Here is a 12347-nt window from a genome sequence, read left to right as displayed (position 1 = left end):
AAAATCATATTTTCAAATTTTTTGTTAATTTATATTTTCCCCAAATATCTTCGTGAAATTTTCATAAATCTACTGATAACACCAAAAAAAAAATATGATTTTGAATGTAGGAAATGTAGATCAACATAAATTTAAACATTCAAGATGTTATAAAAATTTGAAAAAATGTACCTATTTTTGCCATTTTTTTCAAAATTTGAGAAATCTTAAAAAAAATTAACAATTCATACTTGTTTCTTGCAAATTTTTGTAAATCTAGCACTCTAGGAATGAGGTTTGGAGATTTAGAGTAATTTAGGAGTGAAAGGAGCATTATTTCAGGGAAAAGAAACTTGTTTTCCCCTTTATTTTTCTTTTTCAGTTTTTTGTCGTATCTTTTTCACCGATACACTACCAATACACCCTTGATACGGGTCCGATACACATGAAAAAAGATAAAATGATCAATTTCCATGTGTATTCATATCTGTTTTTCAAAGATATGATACGACACACCTCATATCGGGTGTATCGTATCAAAATTTTAAACCATGGGCTCGCTCGATGAGGAGCGAATCCGAACTCCTATTGAAGCTATTGAGTTCATAATTTTAAACAGATCTATAGTAATAAAATGGTTAACAAAACAAATCTTCTTAAGGTGAAAAAGAGGGTAATGGCGTTTTTAGAAAATAAAAACCTATTCAGGGACTTTACGTAACATATCCTATTAGAGCCTATTTGATCAAGTGTAGTGATTGATCCTCACCACTACCACTATAATTAATTAAATTTCAGCATTTGAGGACAAGGTATGGATGGGCCTTTGCTTATACACGCTTAAGCCATAACCTTTAGCATGAGGGGGCATGTAAGAGAAGAAAATTTTATTCAAAGACCTCACCTAATTGCTTAAACTTTTTAGGTTAAATGAGTTGAATTGAGTTGGGGCAAGGCTTAATTGAGTTGAATTGAAATATATTCAATTGTAAGCTTCCATCCATTTTGTTTATTCAGATGAGACAATCAAGAAAAGGCGGTATTGATGCCGTTTTCTGAGAGGCGTCTTCTCATAAAATGTTTTTCCATGTTGTTGCTGTTATATAGGCGTTTTTCAACGCTACATCAGCACACGAGAAAACATCAAAAATGGCATTTTCTTATACCACATCTTTCTAGATTTTCAAGGCGGGTCTGAAAAAACTTTTTCAAAAAAACGACCAACCAAACAGCAGACATTTTCTCAGAAAACAGACTTTTGACATGGTACTGATGTGGAATGTTTTCTGAGGAAACTCATCGATCCCAAACACCTACCAAGGCACTAGGCTCCTTCACAATAAACCAACAACAATCACGCAGCTAGGCAAACCGCTCCACCCAAAGTGGGATGGGTCTGATAATCGGGTTGAACATCTGAGACCAAGTAAGACAGAGGAAAACACAAACACAGGGCTAGCTTTCCACCCAGGGGGGCAGCCGAGCAAGGAAAACCACAATCTTACAACTCAACTTAAACAAGGAGTGCAGATTTTCCTCTACTTCTTTTTCCCCTTCCCTAGACACCAACTTAAACAAAGGGTTTGTCCCTTAGAATATCTACACGGAAAAAGGCAAAGGAAAGGCATAAGCAAAACAGTAAATAAAACCATTTTGTCCAATTCAATGGTATCAACTATCGAGTACAACCGAAGTAAATTAAGACAAAGAAAATAAAGTAAAACCCAAAATAAAATTAAACAAGAATTTATATTTTTTTTCATTTGCACTCTCATGCATTTGTACCAATACAATTAAAATTGCAGTGCAACCAAACAGTCAAAGGTTCAAAGTATCAATATATACCACATTGCATCATACAATATGTATCGATTTTCAAAGTCACTGATGCACTAAATACAAAGGTTTATGACAAAGTCATTCAACAGGTAATACCTTTTCCAAAAGTGATCCAAAGATTGAAAGCTTAAACAATTTCAATCCATGAAAATGGCCCATTTGAATTGTACAATACACGTATTTTTATCCAGTTGCACATTGGGAATATCTCCCATGAATGTATGTTTTTTTTTTCTGATATCTTCTGAAGGGCTACACAATGGGGGTCAGGGGCGGAGCCAGGGGACCCAAGGGAGCCATGCGCCCCCCCACCCCCCACCCCAATGGGTTGACCCCCTTATGACCATCCATATTTATTCTCCCTCCCCCCTCCTCCCAATCTACCTTAAGTTTTGGCCCTCCCTCATAAAAATATCCTCTCTCCGCCCCTGATGGAGTAGCCCATCCCCCAACCCAGGTGCAGGTGAGATACAATCCCAGGTCTCCACTACAACTAGCAGAAGATCTTGCCAATCAGTTGGTTGATACCTTGCTGCCTATGAATGTATGTTAAATGTACAGTTGGACTCCCTTTTTGTGCAAAGTATTTGTTTGGTTGCAGCCATTCGGAAGCGCAAGCTGCCCTTATCATCTCAAAGACAGGATTATTACTTAGGATACGGCGGGGTTTCCACAGAATTTGAATTTCCAGGCTATTCAACTCCAACTCGAAGCTTCAAGTAAGATCTTCAATCAGCATTATCCGACTATATATATTCCTAACTGCAGTATTTGCAATTAAGTATCAGCAGTACTTTGAATTTATTAATCTCTCTTTATGAGCCTGAACTCAAACCAAATAAGTGATCATTCCATTTCCACGCAGTGGAATGTAATGTGTTACAGTCCAGTTAAGCCCTTGGAGTTGGGCTAAGGGTGATCATCACCCATCACCAAAGCAATTAATAAGCAATCAACACAACTCAGAAGGTTAAGTTCATGCAGGTTCTTGAACCGTGCAGCACTGAGAATGGAAGGAGACACTGGACCAGACGACTCCATTGCAAAACCATGGAGACTATGTACAGTGGAGCAGGTGGAGGATCTAAAAGGCGTCATCAGAATTCTCCCACCGTATAAGCACCCCAATTGGCATCCAGGCCGGCCTAACCATCATTGAAGTTCTGAAGATGGACCGTCGTGTCTGGTCGCACATGGAAATCCCAGCTGGGTCCTTCATGGTCTTTACACTATTTTCCACGGCCATCTCCATTTTCCTTGTGGATCAAGTTGGCAGGTCGACACCGCTTCAGCGTATCGGCGTAGGTCACTTCTTCACCATCATCGGCATGGCAGCATCCGCCATGGTAGACCCCGATTTCTTCTTCCCTTTCTCTCTCTCTCTCTAGATTATCATTGCTGCTGTTTGTGTATCGTGAGGTCGGGGAAGATGAACATTGTTTTTCTTCCAATTGTTCTTAAAAATTATTACAACAACGGATTTCAACGGAAAACTAACGGAAAAAGGTCTTTGTATCACAATTATAATACAGGGGGGGTCTTTGTCTTAAAACAAAGTACAGGGGGTCTTTGTCACAACTCCATAGTAGAGGGGGTATTTGTAATTTTACCCTAATAAGTTATAAAAAGGCATTAGCAAATTCATTTTTTGTAAAACAGTTTTAAAAGCCTTTTTTATTGAGAGAATGTAGAGTAAGTGCCAGTTCGGAATTGATATCAATTCACGGGTAGATATGAATGCATGGAATGCGCATTTTTGACCTTTAGAATGTTTAGAGTTACAGCAGAATTAAGAATTCTGCATTAGGCCTGTGCATGCTCGTCCGTTTTTTATTTGCTCATCATTAAATAATAAAAAGAAACCCTGAAAACCTTTCCCAATTTTCCATATCGTCATTCTTTTAAAAAGATAATATTCAATGAAAGCCTGAAACTTCAACGTATACGCATCAACCTGGGATACGGCTGACGGGCGAGGGCAACAAGCAGACTCCTCTGATGGAAGCATGAATTGGAATTTTTCCATGACCAGTCTTAAAATTAGCTGAACAATTGCACATCTACGGTCTTCATAATCACTTTGACGCTTATGGATTTCCCAAATACCCACATCTTTACGACTTTACCATGTAATGCCTGCCAATTCTTGTAATGGCATCATCCATCAGGTCGTTTGCACAAAGGCAAACAACGTGCCACTCGACTAGTCTCGCTGAAGGTCAAATGACGAGTGAACAATAAATGACAGAACTAAGGCAACATTGTTGGTTTTGTTCATGTTGTAAGAAAATGCTCCCTAGCAGGATTTCCATTTCATTCGAACAGACTGATCAATTGAAACACCATAACAAGGAAACAACTAATACGGAATAATTGAGACATTAGAACGATAGGCATTACATTCTCGGTTCTTATTTGGACGAAGCTGAAACACAAAACAGGAAGATTAAACGCTTAATCAGAATGGTAGAAAAGAGTCCCAGAAAAATTGCCAGGGGATAAGGAGAAAAAAAATGGATATGACACGTTCTATATATTCTCCAGAGCCTGGAGGACATCGGCCTTCAAGTCCTCAAAATCTTCGACTCCAACGCTGAACCTAACCAGGTTGTCCCTGATGGAAAATTCGTTGGTTCTCTCAGCTTGGTTAAGATCCCTGTTCCATGCACAGAAAGAAAATATCATCTCAAACAAGGCCTGTCCCAACATGAATACTATTCCGTTATAAGTTTTTTGATGAATCCTATTTTGGCATTAACTCCATTCATTTAAGCTGCGTTTAGAATCAGTGTAAAATATCATCAGTGTGCTTTTTTGAAAATAGTGATGGGTGGAAGAGTGTAAAGTTTTATAAAACTTTAGAATTGATGAGATTTTATATCGATTGTTGACGTAAAACTACTCTCCATCCAAAGCATGCAAAATTGAATCAGAGTGTAATTTTACGTCAATAATTACACCCTCTTGCCAAATACATACAGACCCAAACCGATGTAAATTTACATCGGTTCTTGATTTACATTGCATCCAAATGCAGCCTTAGTGCTTGTTCTTTTCTTCTTTTTTCCTGATGGATGTTTGATTTTCATTTCCTGGAAATATTTCTTTTCCCTTTATTTTCTCAAACACAGAAGACGGTGGACAATAGATTACAGAAAGAATACCAGTAGGACATGAGTGCAGGCTGATCTACAATGCTCTCGCAGCCTCCAAACGATGGGGCAATATATGGAATCTTCAAGGAGTCGATGAATTTTTTTGTTTTCTCGAAGTCCCCATCGATCTGCATGAGCAAATACAAAGGAGCATAAAGAATAAAGAACCCATATAGATGCATTTCTGCACTCAGACATGTATCATCAATCAATTAGCTAACCTCAAAACTGACAACACCACCAAAGCCAGACATTTGTTTCTTGGCAATGTGATGATCTGGGTGACTTGCCAGGCCTGGATAATAGACACGTGTCACCTGCAATTCAATTTCTGTCAGTATAAAGGTCAACAGACCTGATGCCAAGAAGAATCACTTATTTCTTGCAAAACTTGGCTAGACGAGATTGGCGAGAGGTATAACCCTTTTAGTAGTTGCAAATCTTTTTTCCTGGATTTTATATTACTCATAGAATTTGCTTTTTGCTCTTAAATGATTTCACTCAGATATCAAGCACATTCCACATGGTCTTTCTCAGTGATTAGGAAACCGGACCATACCAGCTGGTGGGACTGGTTGAACCATGACCCGGAGCTACATCTGATTCGGTTATACCGTAGAAACTGGAATAGGTAGAAAACTGGTGAAGCAATCCAGGTTTCCTAAAACCACTCCGGATCTGCTACCCACTACTTGTTCCCACACCTATACCCACCAAACACCGCCGTCCCGGTATTGGGAACATCTCCCTGTGAATGAAAAGGGAGATAATCCCAATGCGCAACTGTTATGTCATGTGGATTGAGATGTGGGAACAAGTAGTGGATAGCATATCCGAGCCCACATAAAACCACCCAGGTCTCAAATGTTTGGAATTTTTAACAAATGATGAGATTCTAACTCATAACCTTTTTTCTCCATGCATAATGTCTTGTTACCATTAATTTATTATGTGTTCACTAATGATTCTTTAATGTACACATTACATTAGTACATGTATTTTAAAGAAAATGTGATGTGAGTTAGGAGGTTTGAACCCTTGTCAATTACTACGTATATGTATATGCGGTATGCCACATCATCATGGTTCAACCTCCTGTTTGACCGTGTTTGAACCTCTCCCCTTTCTGGTTCTATATTCGGTCCGGTTCTTTGAACATTGCTCTTTCCTTAAGTCATATTTTATTTACAGGTATAAATACAAAAAATTAAAAAAAAAAAACACTAAAATTGCAGATATGATATCCTCGTACATATAAACATACTGGGTATGCAGGGCCTCTGGAGGGCTTGGCTGAATATACACTTAACCTTCAGCATTTTTTGCCCGAGGTGGCTACTCTTGTACTCAAGCCCAGTCTCATGCTTGTCACACTGAGGTTTTACGACAGCACTAAGCAAGGACCTCAATGAACCGCCCATGCTATAGGTGGTGCTAACCTCCCAAAAATCTCGGGAATTACATGGAAGTCTAGAACCCTGGTTTTCAAGATTCCCAGGTTTACTTCACAAATGAGAATTTTCTTTTTTTTTTTTGTGGAAAACATACTAAGAACCTTAATATATTCGATCACTCCTTACAATTTATTATTCCAAGACATCCTCTAGGAATAATCTCTTTTAATTTCTTCACTTTCCTTAACACTGGATAACTATGCAGTTTGCTTGTATTCAAGCTCAGAAATCATTTTAAGTCACATCATGCAACTCTAATAACCTAAACCCAAATCCAAATCCATACCCAAGCCCATCGCCTACCTTCAAAGAACCATATCCAAGCCCAAGGAACAGTTCTTCAGTCTGCAACGTTTTAGATTATAACCCTACATTACCAAGGGACTAGAAAAAGATATGGAATTGCATAAACTTCTGGTTCATCCTACTGTGAATAGCCACCATAAGGATACATAACCAAAAGCTTCACCTTTATCCATAAAGGTGTTGTAATGGTGTTTGTCGCCTGCTTCTGCTAAGCAGAATATGTAAGTTTGCATCCCTTTCTGGCAAATATAAGGTTTTTAAACTATATTTTATGTGGGCCAATGTTTCTTGTGTATCTTTTAAAAAAAGATTAACAATTTAATACATGTGTCACTTAATCAAAACCAAATAAAGACTACCTAGACTACAGAAAGATCTGATTTTTATAGTTTTTTAAAGACAAGAGAGAAAAATTATATGATTAATTTAAATAGGATCATTGAAGCTACAACAAATAAATTAACAACTAAGCATTTAGTAAAGATATTATGCATTTAGCTTTATAGACTCTTCAAGTACCTTAGGATGTGCCTCTAAAACCTCGGCCATCCTCAATGCTGTTGAATTTTGCTGCTGTACACGAAGATGCAGTGTCTTCATGCCTCGGATGATCAGATACGCGGCATTCTAATATCATAATAGGATCAGAGTTATTACAATGCATGTTCAAGTAGCATGTGTACTTGCAATGGGGTAAGTAAAGCTAGGAAATATACAAAACAAATAAGCAACCACCACTACTTTGTTAGATACATCACTTCAGCACTTTACATGGAGTTCCAAATATAAGCTTCAAACAGATCAACCGCTCTTCTTTCAAACATTTATGGCCTGTTTGAGGCCACTGAGCTAAACATTAACTCAACAAGCATCCATTTGGGAGGGCTTTCATGCAGCTGCTTCCGGCATTACATGAGCTGAAAAACCCAGATACATTATCTAGGCTGAAGTAGAAAGCCCAAAAAATGACCGACAACTGATTTAGGCTCTCTGGGTCTTTCACCAAAGATAACTTAAAGACTGTGTAGAGCCCATCTCAAAGCCAGAAGCTGCTGCACTTCAGCCTTCCCAATCAGGCACTTAAGATAACATGACTACATGGATTTCCTGGCTATGGACAATATAGCAGTAGCCATGGTAACAACTATATTTATAGCTTACCGGGTTTAGCGTACCACCCAAAATGTGATGCAAGGTACGGATTTCGGAAACCAGTTTTGCAGAACCACTAATACAACCTCCAAGAACCTGGAAATCATGTTCATTTGTCACAAAACTTTTATTTCACATCACAATAGCAAGTAATTTTTAACAATAAATACAGCACTAAGTGCAGGAATATCGTACATCATTGTGACCAGCAATGTATTTTGTTGCAGAGTGCAGAACAATGTCGGCACCAAGGGCAAGAGCCTTCTGGTTCAAAGGTGTTGCAAAAGTTCCATCTATGCACACCAGTGCACCCCGGCTGTGACAAAGCTTAGAAACCAATTCAATATCAACACAGTAGAGGAACGGGTTGGTTGGGGATTCTGTAAAGAAAAGAGATACCTGCAAGAAACAATGCCATCAGGTAAGGTGGGACTCTTCCAAGATGGCAAACAGAAAAAATAAGAATTCAACAAATAAATTAAGCAATATAATGGTTACTGACATCATTCTTGTCCAGGGCAGATTTCAGTCCATCCATATCAGCAGGATTGATAATAGTTGCCTGCAGATTGGTATTAATAAAAATTAAGGATAACAATATAATAGGAACCGAGTAGAGAAAGAAACTCAAAAATCTGAAAAGTTTTGAATGGAAATTGTAACATGCACTACAGAACAACAACAGTTACATTACTACTACCAAGAGCACTATCAACAATTCCTACAAAACAATAGAACCAACCGGTTGAACATTATCAAATATGACATGAAAGTTAAACAATCCACATACAGTGGTTTCTTAACCTACATACATATGATAGAAAATGAACTCAATATTTGGTCTTAAAAAAACTAAATAAATTATTTTCTAGTATATCCCTTAACAAAATTAAATAGAAACAAAGAAATGTAGAGAACTAATTCTTAATTGAATTTATCTGAATCACATGAACCATATGAATTGTAAGACTCACGAATCAAATTAGAGGATTCAAACAAAAAAACATAAAACTTTGCAGAGAAGGATTCAAACATAAGATTCAAATCACGAATTGTATTATAAATCATAAGATTTTAACAACAATGGTCGAAAACAAAAGAGCACAAATACCAAAAAAAAAAGCCTCAGCAAATATTCTGGAAACCAGACCAGCCAGCTAGCTGGAAGAGTGGCGATGAGATGAGGGTGCACTTATGCAACAGCCCCACTATTTTAATCATCCATTGGGGAAAAATGAAAAGAAAAGGCTTACAATTTCTTCATTGTCTAGATTTTAAGCCAACAAATGATAGACAATTATTCAGTGAAGTGTTATACACTGAATCATGAATCATTATTCACATTTCAACTTAAATATAAAAATCAAGGTCTCATAACGCATTCAAGATAATAAAGAACAAAACAAATAAGAAACTTACCCGGATCCCCATTTTGGGAAGTATTTTTTGAATGAACATTCTAGTCTTCCTGTAACAATCTGTGGTAGTCACAATATGCCCACCAGCAGGAACCAATGCCATCAGCATGACCGTACTAGCACACATTCCAGAAGCCAAAAACATTGTTGACTCAGCCCCCTCTAGTGCACTGCTCCAGAGAACAAGACAATAGGCCTCACTAAGTATTTAGCCAAAGAATCCAATGCAAAAACAATAAACATGCATATTGAGAAGCAGGCCATACCTAATCTTCTCCTCTGCCACCACCGTAGTTGGGTTTCCATAACGCCCATATTCAAAACTTGCACTGCGTCCCTCCTATCACAAGATCAAAAAGAAAACTATATTAGCTCTAACATTCATGAAAACAAGTGACAGTGCTGACAAACAAAAAAAAATATACAATGAAAAAAATGCTATTGTTTAGTGGTGGTTCAAAAGATCAATTAGCTGCGGTAAGTTACGCTAACTTTTTATGCAGTTGGATGCATAAGAACAAAGAGTACCAACACTTCATATCAACAAAAGACTGCAAAGGCAGTATGATACATACCTTGAAATCAATGAGGTCATCCGTTTTCTTGAAGAAGTAAGCAGAAGTATTGACAACCGGGGTGGTGATTGCATCGGTGACTATACCACGACCTAACCTTTCACCTGAAGAAACCGAAGGAAAAGCAATGGCTTTATGGTGATATTCCAAAGATATGTCAGCAGGATCCACATCATCATGCTAACAGAACTTAGAAGAATGACCAATCAAAAACAATAGGATGGATAGTCGATCTCTTCCAAAATTAGAACAGAAAGTAGAAAAACAAATCATACACGAGGAAGCATGATTCACAATAATGTTCTATAGAAAATTCTAGAAAGGGAAAGGAAAAATATAAGAGAAACTAAAATGAATTGAATCATGAAAATACAACCAGAAATCTAGAGCATTTTGTCTGGCAAGTGCATATAAAAAGAGAGGGGAGAGTGAGAGAAAGATGAGTAATCACCGGCATGAACAGCGACAGTCCCATCGGAGCACAAAAATGAGGCCTTCGAATCGACCAAACCGGAAAACTGTACATCAGTATTGTTACAACAATCACCGTCAACCACCGCCGCGGCAACATCGACCGCAGGAGTAGCATTGACGGCCGTGGAAGTAGCAGGAACAGATGCCGGTTGGTTTGACCACGAAGCTGCGACAACTTGGGCGACACCGATGTTACTGCAATTCCTCCGGGCCTTGATGCTAAGCTGCCGGACAAAATTCGGAGGGAACTTGAAAATCAGAGAAGACAGGCCCGCCGAACCGCACGATGCTCCGGCCAAACCACGGATCGGAAACGACTTGGCCTTGCCGGAGAAGCTGCCAAAACTCGGCTTGTCCGACCGTGGATTGCCGGAAAAATCGGGATCTGACCGGCATTCGAACGACGGAATAACCCTAGCGCAGCTGGACACGGCCATATTTTTTTCGCCTTAAAGAGGTTTGATAGCTGCTTCTCGCCTCTTTTCTAATCACCTCACCAGAACAAGCTTAAAGGAAAGCGGGTTCACTCGTTTTATAGAGTGTTGGTTGGTGGGAAAAAGAGCTGGCCTGACCCCTGGGCTATTTTAACCACGGTTACGAAGAAATGAAGTTAGATTTTTAGCTATGGTCTATGGTTAGGAATTCACTTCTGCGTCCCACGGGAGTTTACATCTGCGCCCCACAACGTTCGACAGTACATTTTTCCTCCGTGTATTGAAAATATCTCCCGATGATAATACCAGTTTCGAAGTCGTTATTGGAGTGAATTCTGTGGTTAATTGTTGTGAGGCCGTCGTGGACGATCATCCAACGCTTGACCTTGACGTTCGCAGTTACCACTTGGAAATTTTGACAAGAACATCTCATCTGGACACGTGGCGCTCTCGTTGTGGTTACTCATTCAGTTCAGTGATACAGCAGGCCTTCATTATGACGCGGGACATCTCGATGTAGTTATACATTAATTAACCCTTGGTTGTCGAGAGAGGAACGTCGCTGGGCATGAAATGTCAAATCATTCAGCCCTTATTTGTCTTTTTAATCCAAACAATATTTCGTGTAATTACTCTTTTACCCACATTCCTTCTTCGTAATGCATGATGCTGAATCAAGTCCCGCAATCAGTACTTTGGGATGAAAAAAGGGTAAAGGGAAAAAGTTATGAATGATTAACAAAAAAAGGGTTTCTAAGGCATTTTTTTCTTCCGAATATCAATAAAAAGTTATATTTTTATAAAATAATTAAAATGGGGTAACTTTTTTAAAAAAATATCAAAAAAAGGCATTAATACTATTCATCATCTTCGTTTGCTGCTTTTTTAAAAAGAAGACGGTGAAATGATATTTTTGCCCTGAATAAGGCAGTGATTGAAGGTTGTTATAATGGTTGAAGGTTTTCTTGCAGAGGTGACACGAAAAATAGGTGTAGCCGATGAATATCTATACGGGAGTTGGTATCCAATACTGGGTACCCACACCTACAACAATATTTTTGTTTCCCACCATATCGTTTGGTTTTCGTGTACGTGGAGTAACTCGAACTATTAGGCAGCCCAATGTGTAAATGTAATGCTATGTGAAAGTACAAGAAAAATTGCAATATTTCAATATTATTACAGAGCCCTCAAACGAATATAAGATCAATGGCCCACTGTTCTCAAACGAATTGGGATTGATGTAAAATATTTCATTGGATGAAAAAAGAAAAAGAAGATGATGAACACAACCACTGCCCTTATTCAGGGCAAAAATATCCTTCCATCGTCTTCCTCTTGACAGAGCAGCAAAGAAAGACGATGAACAGGATAAATGCCCCTTTTTTATATTTTTCTATGAAAGTTACTCTATTTTAATTATTTTATAAAAATATTACTTTTTATTGATGTGGTGACGTGGTGACGTGGTAGACAAAGAACGCGTCACTCCTCTATTCACTCTCTCTGAATTTAATACAGATAACGCGAGTAATCAAGTCGTTTTATGGTTAAAGAGTAG

The 12347-nt window shown here is 38.3% G+C and overlaps 1 protein-coding gene across 1 annotated transcript; it reads right to left on the bottom strand.

The window, feature by feature from the left end:
* Positions 1-4170: 4170 nt before the first annotated feature.
* Positions 4171-10903, bottom strand: MTO1 (Pyridoxal phosphate (PLP)-dependent transferases superfamily protein). The gene is made up of 11 exons (XM_010260023.3): positions 10330-10903; positions 9879-9982; positions 9570-9643; positions 9305-9473; positions 8388-8447; positions 8081-8284; positions 7895-7981; positions 7253-7360; positions 5195-5290; positions 4983-5101; positions 4171-4474 (listed from the first exon to the last, which is right to left on the bottom strand). The coding sequence occupies exons 1-11, from the start codon at positions 10787-10789 to the stop codon at positions 4348-4350; spliced, it is 1608 nt and encodes a 535-aa protein (XP_010258325.1). The 5' UTR covers positions 10790-10903; the 3' UTR covers positions 4171-4347.
* Between the last annotated feature and the right edge of the window lie 1444 nt (positions 10904-12347).

The sequence above is a fragment of the Nelumbo nucifera genome, chromosome 3 (assembly GCF_055504915.1).
Source record: "Nelumbo nucifera cultivar China Antique chromosome 3, China Antique-T2T, whole genome shotgun sequence".
Lineage (NCBI taxonomy): Eukaryota > Viridiplantae > Streptophyta > Magnoliopsida > Proteales > Nelumbonaceae > Nelumbo > Nelumbo nucifera.
This window is presented reverse-complemented; position numbering and strand designations above follow the sequence as displayed.